Below are 18,327 nucleotides of genomic sequence, written 5' to 3'. Positions count from 1 at the left end.
AGTTTTGATTGAATACTCTGCCAAAACCAGTATCGGAAGAAAAGAACAGATTACGGAAAACAAAATTGGAAAGGAAGATTTTTGCGAAACAATAGAAGAATTTGAAGGAAAAAAAAAAATCTTTTTATCAAGTTGATAGAAGATCAAATACATGCATTTAGAGGTTATAAAGATGATTGCTACATGAGTGAAAGCCTCGAGTACATGCTCCTGGTCACATTCGCCTTCCTTATGCCATGCAACCTCACAGAAAAGCCAATGAAGAGAGGAGAAACAACCAAGAATCTTCCAAGACAGGCACAAGTCTTTCTTGCAACTTCTCGGTTGCAAGTCAGTCTTTTTCCTTGATGATGACCAGCTCACAGTGAGTCAAGAATCATAGCACAGCATTAGAGTTCCCCATGTACAAGTATTTCTCAAAATGCCACCAGATGTTGGTGGACATTCTTTTTTTGTGAAAATGACAACTTGGTTGAGAGGAAACTAATGAAAAGTAATGCAGTTCATTCTTACACAATCTGATAACAAAGCCAGACAACACCTTCTTGTATTAATCCTCAATCAGTTTTGATGCATCTTTGTTTCTTGAACTCATCAAATTAACTTGTTATAGACAATCTGATAACAAAGCCAGACAACACCTTCTTGTATTAATCCTCAATCAGTTATGATGCATCTTTGTTTCTTGAACTCATCAAATTAACTTGTTATAGACAAAAGAAAGCAGTGTAAAACTAGACTGGATCCTTCTTTGGTTGGCAATGACTGGTAAAGCATGTATGGCAATTTCAGTAAGGTCTCTTGAGCCAAGTTTCTAACATGATCCTAAAGGCTGTGCTTCTTTTCTGAAGCATATTACCAAAAACATCTTTACAAAGCCTAAAAAAATGGGGAACCTTAAACTGAAGCAAGAAGGTAGAATGAGCAAATTTCTAGCTTATTTAGTGTTGCCAGAAAGCACTGTCATTGAATGCTCATGCAACATGATTTCTGCTCATTGCTATGATTATATGATTAAATTTTAGTTGGATTATCACTTGTTCTAAAAGAGGAAAAAGAAACTTACTTATATTTGAAGACTAACAACAATAACTAATATTCTAATATCAGGCTGGGCTGGAAAAATTATTATGCAGAGCATAATTCATGTCATTAGTTAATCCTGCTGCAAGGACCAGATTTCCACACTAAAAACTTTCTAAGGCAGATTGCACCTGTGCACACCGCAGATCAGGTCCCGTAGAGGACCTGCTCATCTATCAAACTGTTGGGGGCAGAACATTTTTTAAGAGAGAATATTTAATCAAATCAAATATTTAATTTAAGAATCAATTTTTTTTTTCTTACATGTCATTATAATTTAAGAAATATTAATTCTATTTTTTATATTTATCATTGTGAATTAGGAAATGACTATTAAGCATTCGAAATACTATGATATATTTATTAGTATATTAAATAAATATAAAAGTTAAGGAAAACTTCTTTTAATGGAGGGTCACCTCCTCTTATTTAAAGTAATAGATTTTTTTTTTCGTTCCTTATTTAACTAAGCCCAACAGTAAGAGGAATGAGGAGTTATATCTTACTGAGGAAAGGCATGTTTCCCTACTTTTCTTAAAAATAAAAGTTTTTATTTTGATTCCTTAAATATTATTTTTTTATAATTTAAAAATATTTATCAATCCTTTTAACACCAAAATATTTATTGTTGGAATAAAATATGTTGTATGAAGTTTTTAAGGGATTTTTCAATCCTTTGTAAAGAATTTTATTTTAGATTTAAATATTCTAAAATTATACATGTTTTATGTATTGAATACATGATATCTAATTTTTCATATTTGGATTAAGAATATTATTTTCTTGTATTGCAATTTATCTTTTAATCTTATCTGGATTAAAATATACTATGAGCAGTTCAAAACATATTTCTTAATCCTTTAAATGTTAAAATTTTTATTATTAGATTATAATATATTATCTAAATTTTTTTTATTCCTTTTAAGATTTAGAATTTTATTGTTTGATTAGAATATATTAAAATTATTCAATTAAGAATGTATTGAAAGTATGGTTTCTAATTTTTATTGAATTAAGAATGTTATTTCCTTGTATTTAAGTTTATCTTCAATTTTTTTTCTTTAATCTCTTATTATGTTTTAATATATTATTGTTAGTGAATATATATTGTCAATATTGATGAAATTGGATAGGATTATAGTTAAAACAACCCATAAGCTAGGCCCAACCTATAGGTTAGGCCATAGCCCATTGGCTAGGCCTAGTAAACAAACCAAGCTCAACTTATAGGCCAAGCCCAACCCACAGGTCAGGCCCTAGCCCGTAGGTTAACTCAGTCCAACAAAACATGAGTAGTTATGTGCAATGCATATGATCAGTCCATGGGCCAAGGTTGGCCCAACCTTGTGTGATTCATGCATAATTATATGAGTCGGCCCAACCAAGTCTAATATTATGTAATTGTTGGATTTAAGCTCAAACATTGATTGAACTAAATCAGACTTGATTAGTCTAGACCAATTCAGAGTAATTCTGAATTGATTTGACTTATTCAAGTTAGTTTAACCTAAATTAAACATAATCTAATTATAATTATACTAGTCTAGGGTGGTTTTAGACTAATTAAATGAAGATTAGATATCAGTTCAATTAAATTCTAGTAAATTGAGTTCAATTAGATTGATTGAGCTAGGGTTAAGTCAATTGAGGGCTAATTGATATTATTTAATATTGATAATATTTGAAAGAGATATTTTAAATGTGTTATTTTATCTCGATATAGACATGACCAGTATAAGATTCTGTTATTTTCATACCAAGGGCGGGTAGGGTAATTTTTTTTAGGGATTAGCGGGTCGTCAGATGTGGCGGTTGGATGGTTCCTCCATCTACTGTTGGGAGGGACATGTCCTCACTTTGGCTGGCGAGAGATACCACTCCATCTACTATTGAGAGTATGATATAAGTTTACCTCCATCAGTTGTTAGGAGAACACAAACTCATCTCATAGGATAAGTCACTCAATTCACTATTTGGGGGAGTACTCCTTCGGGTATTTGATATACGCTAATGGGATGATTGATTTTTTATCATGTATTTCTTTTGAGTTTACTTTTAAGGTTTCTACTCAACGTTACTATTTTTTCTTTTTTTTAGAGCAACCTCTCACTAACACTAAATCGGATTCCAATGGAGAGCAGACCTTCCTCTACCGTTAGGTAAAGCTACTTGGATGATTCATCGAGTTAATATCACTATGTTTACTTTTCAACTTATGATTTGATGAATAAATAAATTATAATAAATATTTATAAATTATAAATAAAGTGATATTTATCTATTCGGCTCTGAATATGTGGAAAGATGTGATCCCGAAAAAAAAAATCCAAGATATAACATCTTTTTATGGTATCAAAGCATGGTGTAGAGTTTATAGGTGTTTAATCCCTTGATTGACTTTGATTGATGATTGTAGGAGTAATAGAGCCAATTCCAAATAATAACGATCCTATCGCTTGTGGTTCTCATGGTCGTAATGCTACTGGTCTATGCACTTGGAGATGTGTTTGAGCAAATAATAACTTGAAAGTTCCACGTATCATAGAGTAAACCCAGTCCTCACGTACACCTATCATTGATTATGTGTCAGCTTCTCCAACATGGTAGAGTGCACCTCATGCTCCAGTACCCGTCAATGCTCCAAATGACATACATAGAGTCCTTAATATTATTAGATGATACTTTGAGCGTCAGGAGAAATGAGATGGAGTTCCGCGGGGTGAAAATAATACCTTAGATCACTTTAAGAGATTGGGACCACCAATTTTTGAGGACAAACCAAATCCAATCTTTACTGAATATTAGATTCATCAAGTGGAAAAGACATTCAAAGCTATCGAATGTAGGGAAAATCAAAAGATGTCTTTCGCTTCTTTCATTATGAAAGGGAAGACAAACACTCGATGGACCTTAAAAAAGAGGATGTTAGAGGCAAGAGGTAATGTGGTGACTTAGGAGTAGTTTAAGGATGTATTTTATAAGTAGTTCTTTCCTATTTTAGTTCGCTTTGAGAAGCAATAAGAATTTCTTAACATCCACTAGGAAAGTAAAATCGTAATGGAATATGATCATTATTTCATTGAGTTGGTACGGTTCTCTTCATATTTTTCTTTCAATGAAAATTAAAGAGCTCATCACTTTAAGAAGGGACTTCGATCATCAATTAGAAAGTCTATTACAATATTGATTTTACCAACATATGCTGAAGTATTAAATCGAGCTCTAGTGGTGGAGAAATTGGATAATGAATAATAACAAGCAAAGGATCAAAAATAACCTTTTAGTATTGCACCATATACATATGCGTATGGGGGATCACATTCTGGATCTTCAAAAAAAGGTAAGAGAAAATACTTTGGGCATTAATAAGCAAAAGCTCCTAATAATCAAGTGTCATAAGATATTATTTCTATGGGAAGACAAATCATATTTCCACCTCATGCCCTATGGGACAACGCGTATGTTTTTATTGTCAACAACTAGAGCACATATCGAAGGATTGCCCTCGGAAGCAACATCAACACCGAGCTCCACCCCAAACAATTGGACAGTAACAACTAGGATCCAAAGAGGGAGGTCAGGTGAGAGTCTATGCACTAATCGATCTAGATGCTAAAGTCTCGGGATCTATTATTAAATGTATCATAACACTCTATGATATGCATGTATTTGTGCTTATAGATTCTAGTTTTATGCATTCTTTTATATCACCTTATTTTACTCTGAAACTGCATAAGAATTGTGAGACAATGAGTAATACGTTAATGGTAGTAATACTAGTTGGAAACTCTTTGATAGTTGATCAGATATATAGAAATTGTATTATTACTATTAAAAGTCACGATTTGTTAGTAGATCTTATTCTACTAGAATTTGAAGATTTCGATGCTATCTTGGGTCTAGACTGACTTTTAGTATACCATGCAAGTGTCGATTATTTCCAAAAGACTGTTACTTTCTTACCCCTAGATCAACTACCTTTCAAGTTTATTGAGATTCAAGAAAAGCTCTCTCTTATTATTTTAGCCTTGAGTTCTACCTAACTATTACTGAAATGATATTAGAGGTACTTGGCCTTCATTTATGAAGAAGAATCTAAGAAGCTAATATTAAAGGACATGCCCATTGTATGAGATTTTCTAAATATTTTTTCTGAAGATCTACTTGTACTACCACCGAACAGATAGATTGAATTTATAATTGATCTTCTACCTAGCACAACACTTATTTCTAGACCCTCATATAAAATGACACCAATTGAGTTGGAGGAGTTAAAGAAACAGATCCATGAGCTTTTAGACAAGGGTTTTATTCGACTCAATGTATCATCTTGGGGTGCCCTTGTCTTATTTGTGAAGAAGAAAAATGGATCCATACGGCTATGCATCGATTATAGACAACTCAACCAAGTGACCATAAAAAATAAATATCACCTTCCCCGAATAGGATCTATTTGATCAACTTCAAGGTACTTAAGTATACTCGAAGATTGATTTAAAATCCGGGTATCATCAATTGAAGATAAGGAAAGAAGACATATAGAAAACTACGTTTAGAACAAGATATGACTATTATAAATTCTTAGTAATGCCCTTCAGACTCACAAATGTATCGACTACCTTCATAGATCTCATGAATAGGGTGTTCCATCATTATCTTAATAAATTGATAATTATATTTATTGATAATATCTTGATTTACTCTAAAAGTATGACAGAACATGAATACCTAAGACAGTTATGGAAGTTCGAAGACAAGAGAAACTATATGTCAAATTAAGCAAGTAGAATTTTGGGCTCAATAAAGTTATGTTTCTCGGTCATATATTTCAAGTGCTTGTATATTTGTTAACCCTCATAAGATTAAAGTTATGATAAAATAGAAGCAGCTTTCTAATATTTCAGAGATTAGAAGCTTTTTGGGTTTAATTGGATACTATAAAGGATTCATATAAGACTATTCAAAAATAGTAGCACCCTTGACCAAGTTGACATATAAGAATATAAAATTTATGTGGGTTGATAAATGTTAACGAAGTTTTTAAGAATTAAAGAAGAAATTAACTAATGCTCCTATCTTGGTAGGAGAAGGTATTGTAGTATGTAGTGATGCCTCACTACAAGGGCTTGGTTGTGTTCTAATGCAAAATGAGAGGATAGTTACTTATACGTCTAGGCAATTAAAGCTTCGTGAGAAGAACTATCCTTCTATGACTTAAAGCTAACAGCTATCATTTTTGTATTAAAAATTTGGAGGCATTGTCTATATAGATAAACTTTTGAAATCTTCATATCATAAGAGTCTCAAATACATTTTCACATAAAAAGATTTAAATATGAGAAAAAGAAGATGATTGGACTTTCTAAAGGATTATAATTTGAATATCAACTACCATCCTGAGAAAGCTAATGTAGTTACTGATGCCTTAAGGAGAAATACTTCTAGTCTTATAGTTTATATGAATATTCAAAGGAATTCTATAATGACAGAGTTAATATACTTAAAACTTAAACTTTTATCGGAGATAAATAAAGATTTTTTTGAATGTCTGATAGCATGATCATATTTAGTAGAAAAGATTAAAGAAGGTTCAAAGAAAGATACATATCTTCATATGATAGTTAATGAGATAGCTCAAGGATCTAGACTCAAATTCCTCCAAGTCGAAGATAGTTCTATTGCATTCTATAATCGACTTTGTATTCCCGGAAGTCATCTAATAAACATGCAATTATTGGATAAGGCACACATATCAAAATTTAATATCAATCTTGGAACTACCAAGATGTATCAGGATTTATGCCAAAACTGTGTGGTACAAAGAGAGATATAGCAGAGTTTGTTTCTAAATATCTAATATGTCAACAGGTGAAGGCAGAACATCGAGTACCTACGAAAAAATTATAAAGGATTTTGATTCTTGAATGGAAGTGGGAGCGAGTCATTATGGATTATATAACAAGATTACCCAAGATTGCAAAAGGATATGATGGAATTTAGATAGTAGTAGATAGACTTGCTAAATCTGCTCACTTCCTCCTTATTAACAAGAATATCCATTGGATAAACTAGCAAGATTATATATTAAGAAGATTATTTGATATGATAAGATGTCAGTTATCATATCTCATATAGAGATCCAAGGTTAACCTCTAAGTTTTGAGAAAGTCTACAAAAATCTTTAGACACACAGTTAAAGTTTAATAAAGCTTTCCACCCCCAAACCGATAGCCAATCTGAAAGAACAATACAAACTCTTGAAGACCTCTTAAAAGTATATGTTTTAGAGTTTGGTGGAAGTTGGGATATGCACTTACACCTAATTGAGTTTTCTTACAATAATAGTTATCACTCTAGTATACAGATGTCCCTATTTAAAACTCTTTATGGAAAAAAGTGTAGAACGAAAACTTTTAGGACCTCAATTAATTCAAAAAAAATATTAATAATATTTAAATTATACATCAAGATTATTAATAGTTCAAAGTCACCAAAACAATTATGCATGTGACATATATATTGGCATTGCCCTTGGTTTTAGCTAGCATCCATGATGTATTACATATGTCTATGCTTCGGAGATATATTAGGGATCGATCACATGTCATATCTTACCAACCTCTATAAGTAAGAGATTATACCACTTTTGTAGAATAACCAACCCATATCTTAGAAAGAAAAAAATATATTCTAAGAAATAAAATTATACGTTTACTAAAGATTTGTTGACAATATCATTCAACCAAGAGGTAACGTGGAAAAGAGAAGAAAATATGCAAGAGCAATATCCACATATATTCTATTAAGGTAAGCTAAATTTAGGGATCAAATTTCTTTTAAGAGTGGAGAAATATAATCAAATCAAATATTGAATTTAGGAATCAACTTTTATTTATTTACTTCCCATTGTAATTTAAGAAACATTAATCTTATTTCCGTGTTTACCATTACGAATTAAAAAATAATATCATATTTGTTAGTATATTAAATAAAAATAATTTATATTAAATAAACATAAAAATTAAGGAAAACTTCCTTTAATGGAGGCTCACCTCCTTTTGAGAGATTTCTCTCTATCGTTCCTCACCTATCCAAGTACAATAACGGGAGGAACGATGAGTTATATTATATTAACGAGAGGTAGGTTTCCTTACCTTTTTTTTAAAATAAAAGTTTTTATTTTGATTTCTTAAATATTAATTTTAAAAATATTTATCAATCCTTTTAATATCAAAATATTTATTATTGGATTAAAATATATCATCTAAAGTTTTTAAGGGATTCTTCGATCCTCTTTAAAGGTTTTTATTTTAGATTTAAATATATTAAAATTATATATATTTTATGTGTTGAATACATGATATCTGATTTTTTATATTTGGATTAAAAATATTATTTTCTCGTATTATAGTTTATCTTTTAATATTATCTGAATTAAAATATACTATGAGTAGTTCAAAAAATATTTCTTAATCCTTTAAATGTTAAAGTTTTTATTATTGAATTATAATATATTATGAAAAATTATTCATCCTTTTTAAGATTTATAATTTTATTATTTGATTAGATCATATTAAAATTATTCATGTCATATGTCATTTCTTTGTATTTAAATTTATCTTTCAATCTTATTCTTTAATTTATTGTTATGTTTTATAGTGAATATATGTCATGATAATTTGATATTGATATTCAATATTGTCATAATCTTATTCTTTTAATCTTAGGTTATTTATCTTTCAAACAATCTATAAGCCAAGCCCAACCCATAGATCAGGTCATAGCCCACTAGCTAGGCCTAGCCCAAAGGCCAGGCCCAACCCACGGGTTAAGCCTTAGCCCATCCACTAACCCAGCCCAGCCCAACATGGGCAGTTATATACGATGCATATGACCAGTCCATAAGTCAAGGTTGGCCCAATTTAATGTGATGCATGCACAGTTATGTGTAGTGCACATAACTAGTATATAAGCCGGCCCAACCTAATTCAATATTATATAATTATTAGATTTGAGCTCAAACATTGATTGAATTAAACCAGACTTGATTAGTCTAGATCAATTCAGGATGATTCCAAATTGGTTTGACTTATTTAAGTCAGCTTAACCTAAATTAAACCAAATCTAGTCCAAATTATACTAACGTAGTTCCAAACTATTTAAATGAAGATTGGAGATTGGTTCAGTGAGGTTTTAGTAAATCGAGTTCAATTGGATTTATTGAACTATGGTTCAAGTCAATTGAGGTCTAATTGATATTATTTAATATTGATGATATTTGAAAGATATATTTTAAATGTATTATTTCATCCCAATATAGACATGACTAGTGTGAGATTATATTATTTTCCTACCGAGGACAAGTAGGATGATTTACTTTAGGAATTAGCGGGCCATCAGACGTAGTAGTTGGACGGTTATTTTATCCGCTGTTAAAAGTGCGATATAAGTTTACCTCTATTCACTGTTGGGTAAATACAAACTCATATCGTAGAATATAACTTTTTCATCTATTATTGAGTGAGTGCTCCTTCGGATATTTAATATACGCCAATAAGATTATTGATTTTTTATTATGTATTTATTTTAAATTAACTTTTAGGGTTTCTACTTGGTTGCTAAATTTTATTTATATTTTATTTTCAGAGCAGCCTCCCACTAGCACTAAATCGGATTTTAGTGAAGAGCGGGCCTTCCTCTACCACTAGGTAAAGTCATTTGAATGATTCTTCGAGTTAACATCACTATGTTTATTTTTTAGCTTATGATTTGATGAATAAATAAATTATAATAAATATTTATAAATTATGAATAAAATGATGTTTATCTGGAAAGTGTGACAAGATGTGATATGAAAAAAAAAAAAATCAAAATGTGACCGTGTAGTTTTAATTGTTTCAGCTCATATTTTATGGACCATGTGAACCAGTCCAAAATGTGTATGTATCACCACTATCGTAACATTTCTTGTTATCCACCTGAAACTATGCAAAAGGAGGCAGCTTTTAGTTCTCCCATCTGAATCAGTTATCTATCCGAAATCAACTTATTAGAAAAGTTTCGATGGACAAACAAAGTCGCAGCTTCAATACAAGCAAAAAATGATCCTACATTAATTCAGAAGCATAAAAAAGTTACTTTCAGATTTAGAATTAAATGATTTTGTTCCAGAACAAGGATAATTATCAGACAAATATCCCATTCAAATTCCCAAATTTTTTTCTGCTAAAACAAAAGTTCATAACCAGTCAGAGAGGTTACTTTCCTTGGCATGAACAACTAAGATTCAAGAGTGCATCACACATACTTCCATGAAAGAATAATTAATTGTGTGGTAGAACTTACGAATCAAACAGTAACAAACATAACATTATGATACATCCTGAAAATTATGCATATGAGGAAATGACCCTTTCCTCATGGCTGTGAATCAGAATCTGTCAAGAATTCTTCCCCTAGATATGGATAACTGAAGATGCAGTGACTATTGTCCAACATTTTAGCTTGCATACACATGTATTCAAGCTTCCTGGAAGGCAACATGTACCAGGCACATTTGCATGGGCAGGTTGCAGAACATGTAAACATCATATAACTTAAAGAAGGCAGCCAAGAACAGAAGACATGAAAGTGTTGCACTCAAAAACATGCCACCATCTCCATACACTCTTCATCTACTTGTCTTTGGTGTCATTAATTCCTTCAGTTATCATGGTCTTCAAACTTGGTGACTTCCCTGTGATTGCTTTTTTTACCTTGGCAATCGACTTCTTCACCTTTGATAAAATGCTATTTTGTGGGCTTTGAGATTTCTTACCAGAAACATCTGTTTTAGGAACCTCCCCATCTGTTTTTGAGTCACTATTGTCTTTGGTGTTTTGAGCTAAGCTTTGATTATCAACTTTCTTGGTCTCTTTCTTTTTATCTTCTGCACTTTCCTCTAACATTTTATGCAGAAGAGTCTGTCTGGCTGCTTGCTTTAGTTCTGTGTCTAACTCTTTAGGATCATGTTCTGGATCAATGGAAGATGCGTTGTTGCTGTCTTCAACTCCAAATAAATCGATTTCTCGAGTGTTGTTGTTCGAATACGAATTTCCACCTTCCAAACTCTCATTCTTCACCTCACCAATAAATCCAACACCTTCAGAAGTATTTTCTTCTTCAGTATTTCCAGCTACTTCATTTTCAACATTTAAAGTAGTTTCTTTTTCCTCATTTTTAACATCCACTTCTCGCTGCACAGCACATTCAGGAACTTCAGTGGCAGCAGTGGTATCAGAAACCTTTACAACACTTGTGTCTGACACTCCTTTCTCTTCGGCAGATTCTTTGTTGCCCTCATCAGCATTGTGATCATCATCTGTTTTTTCAGTTGGCAATTCAGGAACAATATTTTCTTCTTCAATCTCTTTAGGCTCACCTATACAAGGAACTATAGCAATTCCTTCTGAACTTTCAACTTCAACAGTTTCATGAACCTTACTGATTGGATCTTCAGTAATGGGTGGTGAGGTTTCATTTCGAGGAAGTTCTTGGGATGTAGGATCTCCCTCTTGTGTCTTTTCTGCTGTTTCATCTGCACTGAGGGTCACATTGGCATCAGGAGCAGGTTCCTGGACTAAACCGACAGTAGGTGGTTCGACAGGTTTGTCATCTGTTACTAATGGATCAATGGAAGATGCCTTGTTGCTGTCTTCAGCTTCAACTGAATTGATGTTTCGAGTGTTCTTGTACAAATTCAAATTTACACCTTCCAAACTCTCATTCCTCACCTCACCAATCAAACCAACACTGTCAGAAGCTTTTACCTCTTCAGAATTTCCAGCTACTTCATTTTCAACATTTACAGTATTATCTTGCTCAACATTTTTAACAGTCACTTCTGGCTCCACAGCACATTCAGGAACTTCAGTGGCAGGAGTGGTATCAGACGCCTCTACAACACATGTGACTGACACTTCTTTCTCTTCTGCAGATTCCTTGTTGTGCTCATCAGCATTGTGATCATCATCTGCCTTTTCAGTCGACAATTTGGGAACAATATTTTCTCCTTCAATCTCTTTATTCTCATCTATAGAAGGAACTATATCAATTCCTTCCGAACTTACCATTTCAACAGTTTCATTAACCTGATTGATTGGATCTTCAGTACCGGATAGTGAGGTTTCGTTTCGAGGAAGTTCTTGTGACGTAGGCTCTCCCTCTTGGGACTTTTCTGCTGTTTCCTTTGCATTGAGGGTCACATTGGAATCGGAAGCAGGTTCCTGGACTAAACCAACAGTAGGTGGTACAACAGGTTTGTCATCCGTTACTAATGGATCAATGGAAGATGCCTTGTTGCTGTCTTCTGCTTCAACTAAATCGATATTTCGAGTGTTCTTGTACAAATTCAAATTTTTACTTTCCAAATTCTCATTCTTCACCTCACCAATCAATCCAACACCGTCAGAAGCTTTTACCTCTTCAGAATTTCCAGCTACTTCATTTTCAACATTTACAGTACTGTCTTGCTCCTCATTTTTAACAGTCACCTCTGGCTCCACAGCACATTCAGGAACTTCAGTGGCAGGAGTGGTATCAGAAACCTTTACAACACATGTGGCTGACACTTCTTTCTCTTCTGCAGATTCCTTGTTGCCCTCATCAGCATTGTGATCATCATCTATCTTTTCAGTTGACAATTCAGGAACAATATTTTCTGCTTCAATCTCTTTATGCTCATATACAGAAGGAACTATGGCAATTGATTCTGAACTTACCGTTTCAACAGTTTCATGAACTTGATTAATTGGATCTTCAGTACTGGATGATGAGATTTCGTTTTGAGGTAGTTCTTGTGACGTAGGCTCTCCCTCTTGGGACTTTTCTGCTGTTTCATTTGCATTGAGGGTCACATTGGAATCAGGAGCAGGTTCCTGGACTAAACCAACAGGAGGTAGTTTGACGGGTTTGTCATGTGTTACTAATAGAGAATCAGGTACACTAAAAACTTCGGAAGATTCTTCAATACTTTTTGCTTCTTCAGTCACAATTTCTGAGACTGATGGTTCTTCTGGTGTTTCAATTGAATCTTCTGTAACAGATGCATCTGAAACCTCTGCTGGTTGCTCCACAGGTTCCTTTGGTGATTCAGGGGTATTAGGTACATCAGTTTTGCCCATTACTTCCTTTTCTTCAGCTTCAACTGATGGTTCTGAAACTGACTCATCTATTGCTGCTTCCTTCACCTCCTCAATCACAGTGCCCTCTTCTTTTTGTTCCAGATTCTCTTCTGTTTCAGCTGTAGGTGCTTCAACACTTGCTGAATCCTGCACAGCCTTTTCCTCTTCATCTTTTCCTTTTAGATCATCGGGGTTTGAAATTGCCTCATCAGCATTACTTATATCATCAGAAACACTAGTCTCAATCTGCTGTAAAAAGGTGTGAACTATTCAGCTAATATAGAAAATTAAAAAGCATGATGATATTTAATTAGGTAGCATATATTGATATTTGCTAATTGAAACGCAAAGGCACCTTTTCTTCTTCATCATTTCCTTTTAGATCCTCAGGCTTTGAAAGACTTGGCTCATCAGCATTACTTACATCATCAGAAACCTTTGTTTCAATCTGTTATAATAGGTTTGATTTATTCATATATCGAGAAACAGCTCTCACATATAAATACAGAAAATGCAAAATCACAATGGTATTTTCTTAGTTAGCATCTTCTCGTATTTGCAAATGCACCTTTTCCTCCCCATCTTTTACTTCTAAATCCTCAGGCTTTGCAGGGTTCGCCTCATTAGCATTACTTGCATCATCAGGAACATTAGTCTCAAACTTCTGTAAAAGGTTAGAACCATTTAGATATCAACAAAAAGCTCTGACAAATAAATAGTGAAAAATACAAAAGCACAAAAATTTTTGCTCGGGTAGCAAATATTTAAATGACATTTGCAAATGCAAATTCAGATAAACCTTTTCCTCTTCATCTTTCCCTTTTAGATCATCGGTCTCTGAAAGACTCATGTCATCAGCATTACTTACATCACCAGATACATTAGTCTCAATCTTCTGTAAAAGAGTTTGAAGTTTTAACTACTTAAGAAATATAAGAAAAATGCAAAAAACAGAATGATATTTGCTTGGCATGTACTATGGTATTTGCAAGGATACTTGGAAATGCACCTTTTCCTCTACATCTTTTACTTTTGGATCCTCAGGCTCTGAAGCACTCATTTCATAAGCATTACTTATGTCATCAGAAACATTTGTATCGATCTGTGGTAAAACGTCTAAACTATTCAGCTATCAACTAAAGCCTTTGATATTTGCTTAGGAGTCATATATACTTCATCATAGTCACCTGACATTCACTATTGTCTAAAATTATTAGCAGTAAGGGAAGGTATGGAATTTTTATTTCTTATGAGAATGTTTGTGATGGGCAATGTAAGTTTCGCATTGAACTGATCTGTAAAATTAATATGATGAGAAAGTTGCACCGTCTGGTTTTCACTTACTTTACATGCCTGTGAAACGACGAAGAGCGAAATTACCTAGTTGCATTATGTCAATGGAGATCATATCAAAACAGGTCCGAAAAGGTTTGCTTTACTCTTTCTTCGACATAAATCATACATTTTGACATAACGTGTCTGTAGAAATCAAACTAACATAATGTCTGCTGAAAAGAAAAAAGCTAAAAGACCAATTTGGATCTTTCTAACACATCCTTTAACAGAATGCTTTCCTGCATTATATGACTGGATAAGCTGAACTGCAAATTGCAAATCCTTAAAGGTTGTTCTGTAGAAACTAAATAGAGATATTCTTAAGAACTGAGCAAGCATTTGGTGGATTGCAGTAAATCCTGTGAGTGTGCAAACTTTGGGACCAAATTTCAGTGCATACAACATGATTCTTGTATCATCTTGCTTGCCAGTTCTACCTATATTAAGTAGTACAAACTGGTTCCATATCAAATACGAAGCTGGTTGTAATCTGCTTTTGGTTTAAAATGTAAACTACACTTAGAATTTCTTATGTTAAACTTGTTAGATTTATGTAAAAAGACAGATACAAGCTTTCCTGCCTTTCATATCACATTTGTGGATACAACAAAGAAGAAATAAGATAAATAATGGTAACTCATTATGTTCAGTAATTTGGTAAACATACCAATTATCTTTTGCAATCAATAACTAACTAAATTTTGTGCATAAAACTTGAAGGCACATCAAGAAAATATATAAAAATAAATATGATGGAGGAATACAGTAACAACATACAAGAAAAAGAAGACAGGCCATTCTCAAGTGCTAATGGAGACTACAAGATGACTAAGATCGAATTGATGCTAGTTAATAGGGTTTTACTTTCAGGATTTAAAAATGATATAATCAGGGTTCTGAAAATTAGGAAATATTGCAATTTAGAGATAGGATGTCTTGTTCCAGAAACAATCACTCTAGAACAGATTAGCAGAGGCCATATAAAGAGAGGTATAGGATGCAATATTATACACAAAATCATGTATTTGCAAACATTAAACAACTTTTTTTTCTTATTTAGCCCCCCATTTCTTTCCCTCTTCCCTTCTTTGAGGAAACTGGGAGAAACAACCACAAGAGGATTCATCTGAAGAACTTAATGGGGATCACCTACTAAGATACAAAAAAGAAAGAAAGAAAGAAAGAAAGGATCGTTGGCCAGTGTAATTGTGTTTAATCACATCACCTAGTTGTGAAAGCTGTACTTACACAAAGCAAGAAAGAGAAGGGAAGTATGTAGATAAGTCATTTCTTCTTCACTGACCTCAGTAACCGTTTCATCTGTCACAGAAGCTTCAGAGGCCATGGATCCAGGAGTTTGTATGGTGACAATGGACCCTGTGATGAGCAGCAGAGGCAGGGAAGGCGTGGGAAGATGAGAAGAGACCACAGCAGAGCTGGTCTGGGACATATATAACACCAGTGGCTCAATTAGGAAGCACACAGCAACATGAGCTGGCATGAGTGGATTCCCATGCTAATACTACAGAAGAAGAAGGGAAAGAAATAGCAAAGCATTAAATAAAACATTGCACTGGCCATGAGGTGGCTTTGAATGATTGGGCCTGTGTGGATTCATCAGTGGTAGAACCTTTTGCATTAGGGTTGTTTTCAGTTGTGCTATAGAGGTTTTTACCTTTTGCATAACATCAAATCAGGTTTCTCTTTAGTTTCCAGTCTTTTATGACTTTGCCTCAGTATTTTGTGATGAAGGAAGAAGAAACCATGTTCTATGTTCTTTTTAAAGAATTGAGAGTTCCAAGAATGAATGAAGCAGTGTTGCTTTCAGTCGACAGGATGTGATCTGGCTTTCTCTGTCTTGTGGATCAATCTAGTGTGGTCCTTCTCTGACATAGGTTGTGTTTTGGGCATTGACTTCTGGCTAGTAGTTCAGGAGGTCACTTGAAGATATATATATATATAGATATATATATATATATATATGTATATCTAAAGTGTAATCCTTCTTTCCACTGAAAAGACAAAAAACACACAATCTGTGCTGCCAGCCCCCTCTTTGATTCCAATTGTACAGAAAAGCAAAGTGAGAAACTTTTTGCATATTGTTTATATGTTAAGCAATCAATAACAAATCCATTATTTAGTAGATAAATGACAAATGTCATAAACAGATTACTTTCTTTCAATTAGATCAGCTGGAATATCTGTAACAAATATGTACTAATAATTGTAAATTAATTTTAGGGAGGAGATTGTTCATCCTTGTAACTTGGCTACCCTGAATCAAAAAAAAAAGGAAAAAGAAACCTACTCCATTGATCATGAAACTTCAGGAAAAAGATTAAATGCTGTTCTTTGGAGGCTTAACTAGTAGTCTTGTTTTCCTTCTTTCTGCACACCTACTACCAGTTAACAAAAGTTCATGATATTTTATGATAACTTCTGCTTATTAGATTTAGAGCATGTCTCAGTGCTAACCAAACTATCATGTTTTTGTCTTAGTGACAACACAAGTACTTTGTATCATATTTGCCAATCATTTTTTTTGCAACCACCACTCCATGACCTAACATTACTGACCACACACACTGCTTCAAGAACAAGATTCTTGGGACAGAGGTCCTCTCCTAAACCACTTGTAGTATCAGAGACCAACAACCCCCTACTGGTATCATCTCTCAGGCCAAGTCAATTATGGTTCTTGTTATCAATAATTTCTTATTTTCTTGATCAAATATTGCTACAAAGTCAACAAGCTATGTTGGCTTGATTAAGAGAAGTAGAAAAAGAATTTTCTGCTTTTGTTGTGTTAAAAGTATTTATTTTGACATCAAAGCTTAATAATATTCAAGCAATCAGAAACAAGTTGTTCATAATTGTGTCAGAAACAGGAAGAAGCCATTATTAGTTTCCTGCTCAAGCTGAGACAATAATCAGAGCCTGAAAATTGTGGTCCTGAGATGGGTTGTATGTGCTGGAATCTTAAATGCCAAATTCCTTTAGCAAAGACAGTGGTCCACCTACATGTTTCCAAAACAATCACTGAAAGAAGTAGTGCCCACATTACTGGATGTTGATGAGCCACAGTATTGGAAACTTTTAGCTTGGTTTCTGAACATGATTTTGGTCCCTGACCTTCTCAGAAAAGATCTTTGTTCATAGATTCATCTGCTCCTTGTCCATGCCAAAGATGTATGAAGTGTTGCAGGTCCCATAAAGGCACCCTTTTAATGAAATGCATTGCCCTTTCTTAACAACAGAATATTCAATCAGAGAATTAAATGATGATGATGATGAATTGTGGTAATGTCCATTTCAGCCCCACCCTATTTTCTTTTCTGAAGGAGTCAGAGTAACATGTTTATGTTGGTTTTACAATGATAAATTAACTTGAAGAATTACATGTGCCATCTTATGAATAGTGTTATTCCTTTTATGAGGTCCAGCTGCTGTTTTTTCCTACAATGTGGAGGAGTGACTGAGTTCAGTTTCTTACCAATATCTGCTGAGCTCCACAAGTGAGCAGATACCATTAGGAGAGATGCCATTGGAGCTTTTGTACCATACAATCCATCCAACAAAATACTTGTGCCGAGGACATGATGAATGCTTAAATTCATGGAAATTAAAGAACCATAAGTATTGTATATATATTTATATATATATATATATACCTTTCAGAAAACATACATAACTGCATCTACCGAGTCCAAAGCTTTTCCCAAGCTGATATACGAAGGGAAGCACT

At 33.5% G+C, this 18,327-nt stretch overlaps 1 protein-coding gene across 4 annotated transcripts; it reads right to left on the bottom strand.

Moving 5' to 3' along the window:
• Positions 1-10,388: 10,388 nt before the first annotated feature.
• Positions 10,389-16,153, bottom strand: LOC135585477 (uncharacterized). Of its 4 annotated transcripts, none has more exons than XM_065093316.1 (6): positions 15,883-16,153; positions 14,254-14,346; positions 14,044-14,139; positions 13,813-13,908; positions 13,600-13,692; positions 10,389-13,493 (listed from the first exon to the last, which is right to left on the bottom strand). In XM_065093316.1, exons 1-6 carry the CDS (start codon positions 16,078-16,080, stop codon positions 10,758-10,760), a joined length of 3,312 nt encoding a protein of 1,103 aa, XP_064949388.1. In that variant the 5' UTR covers positions 16,081-16,153; the 3' UTR covers positions 10,389-10,757. The 4 variants fall into 4 exon arrangements, with proteins under 4 accessions (XP_064949388.1, XP_064949389.1, XP_064949390.1 ...); XM_065093317.1 differs by having other exon boundaries at positions 10,389-13,490; positions 15,883-16,152; XM_065093318.1 differs by lacking the exon at positions 14,254-14,346 and having other exon boundaries at positions 15,883-16,147.
• Positions 16,154-18,327: the final 2,174 nt, after the last annotated feature.

The sequence above is a fragment of the Musa acuminata genome, chromosome BXJ2-1 (genome assembly GCF_036884655.1).
Source record: "Musa acuminata AAA Group cultivar baxijiao chromosome BXJ2-1, Cavendish_Baxijiao_AAA, whole genome shotgun sequence".
Taxonomy (NCBI): domain Eukaryota; kingdom Viridiplantae; phylum Streptophyta; class Magnoliopsida; order Zingiberales; family Musaceae; genus Musa; species Musa acuminata.
Note: the sequence above shows the minus strand (reverse complement) of the source record. Positions and strands in the feature narration are given on the sequence as shown.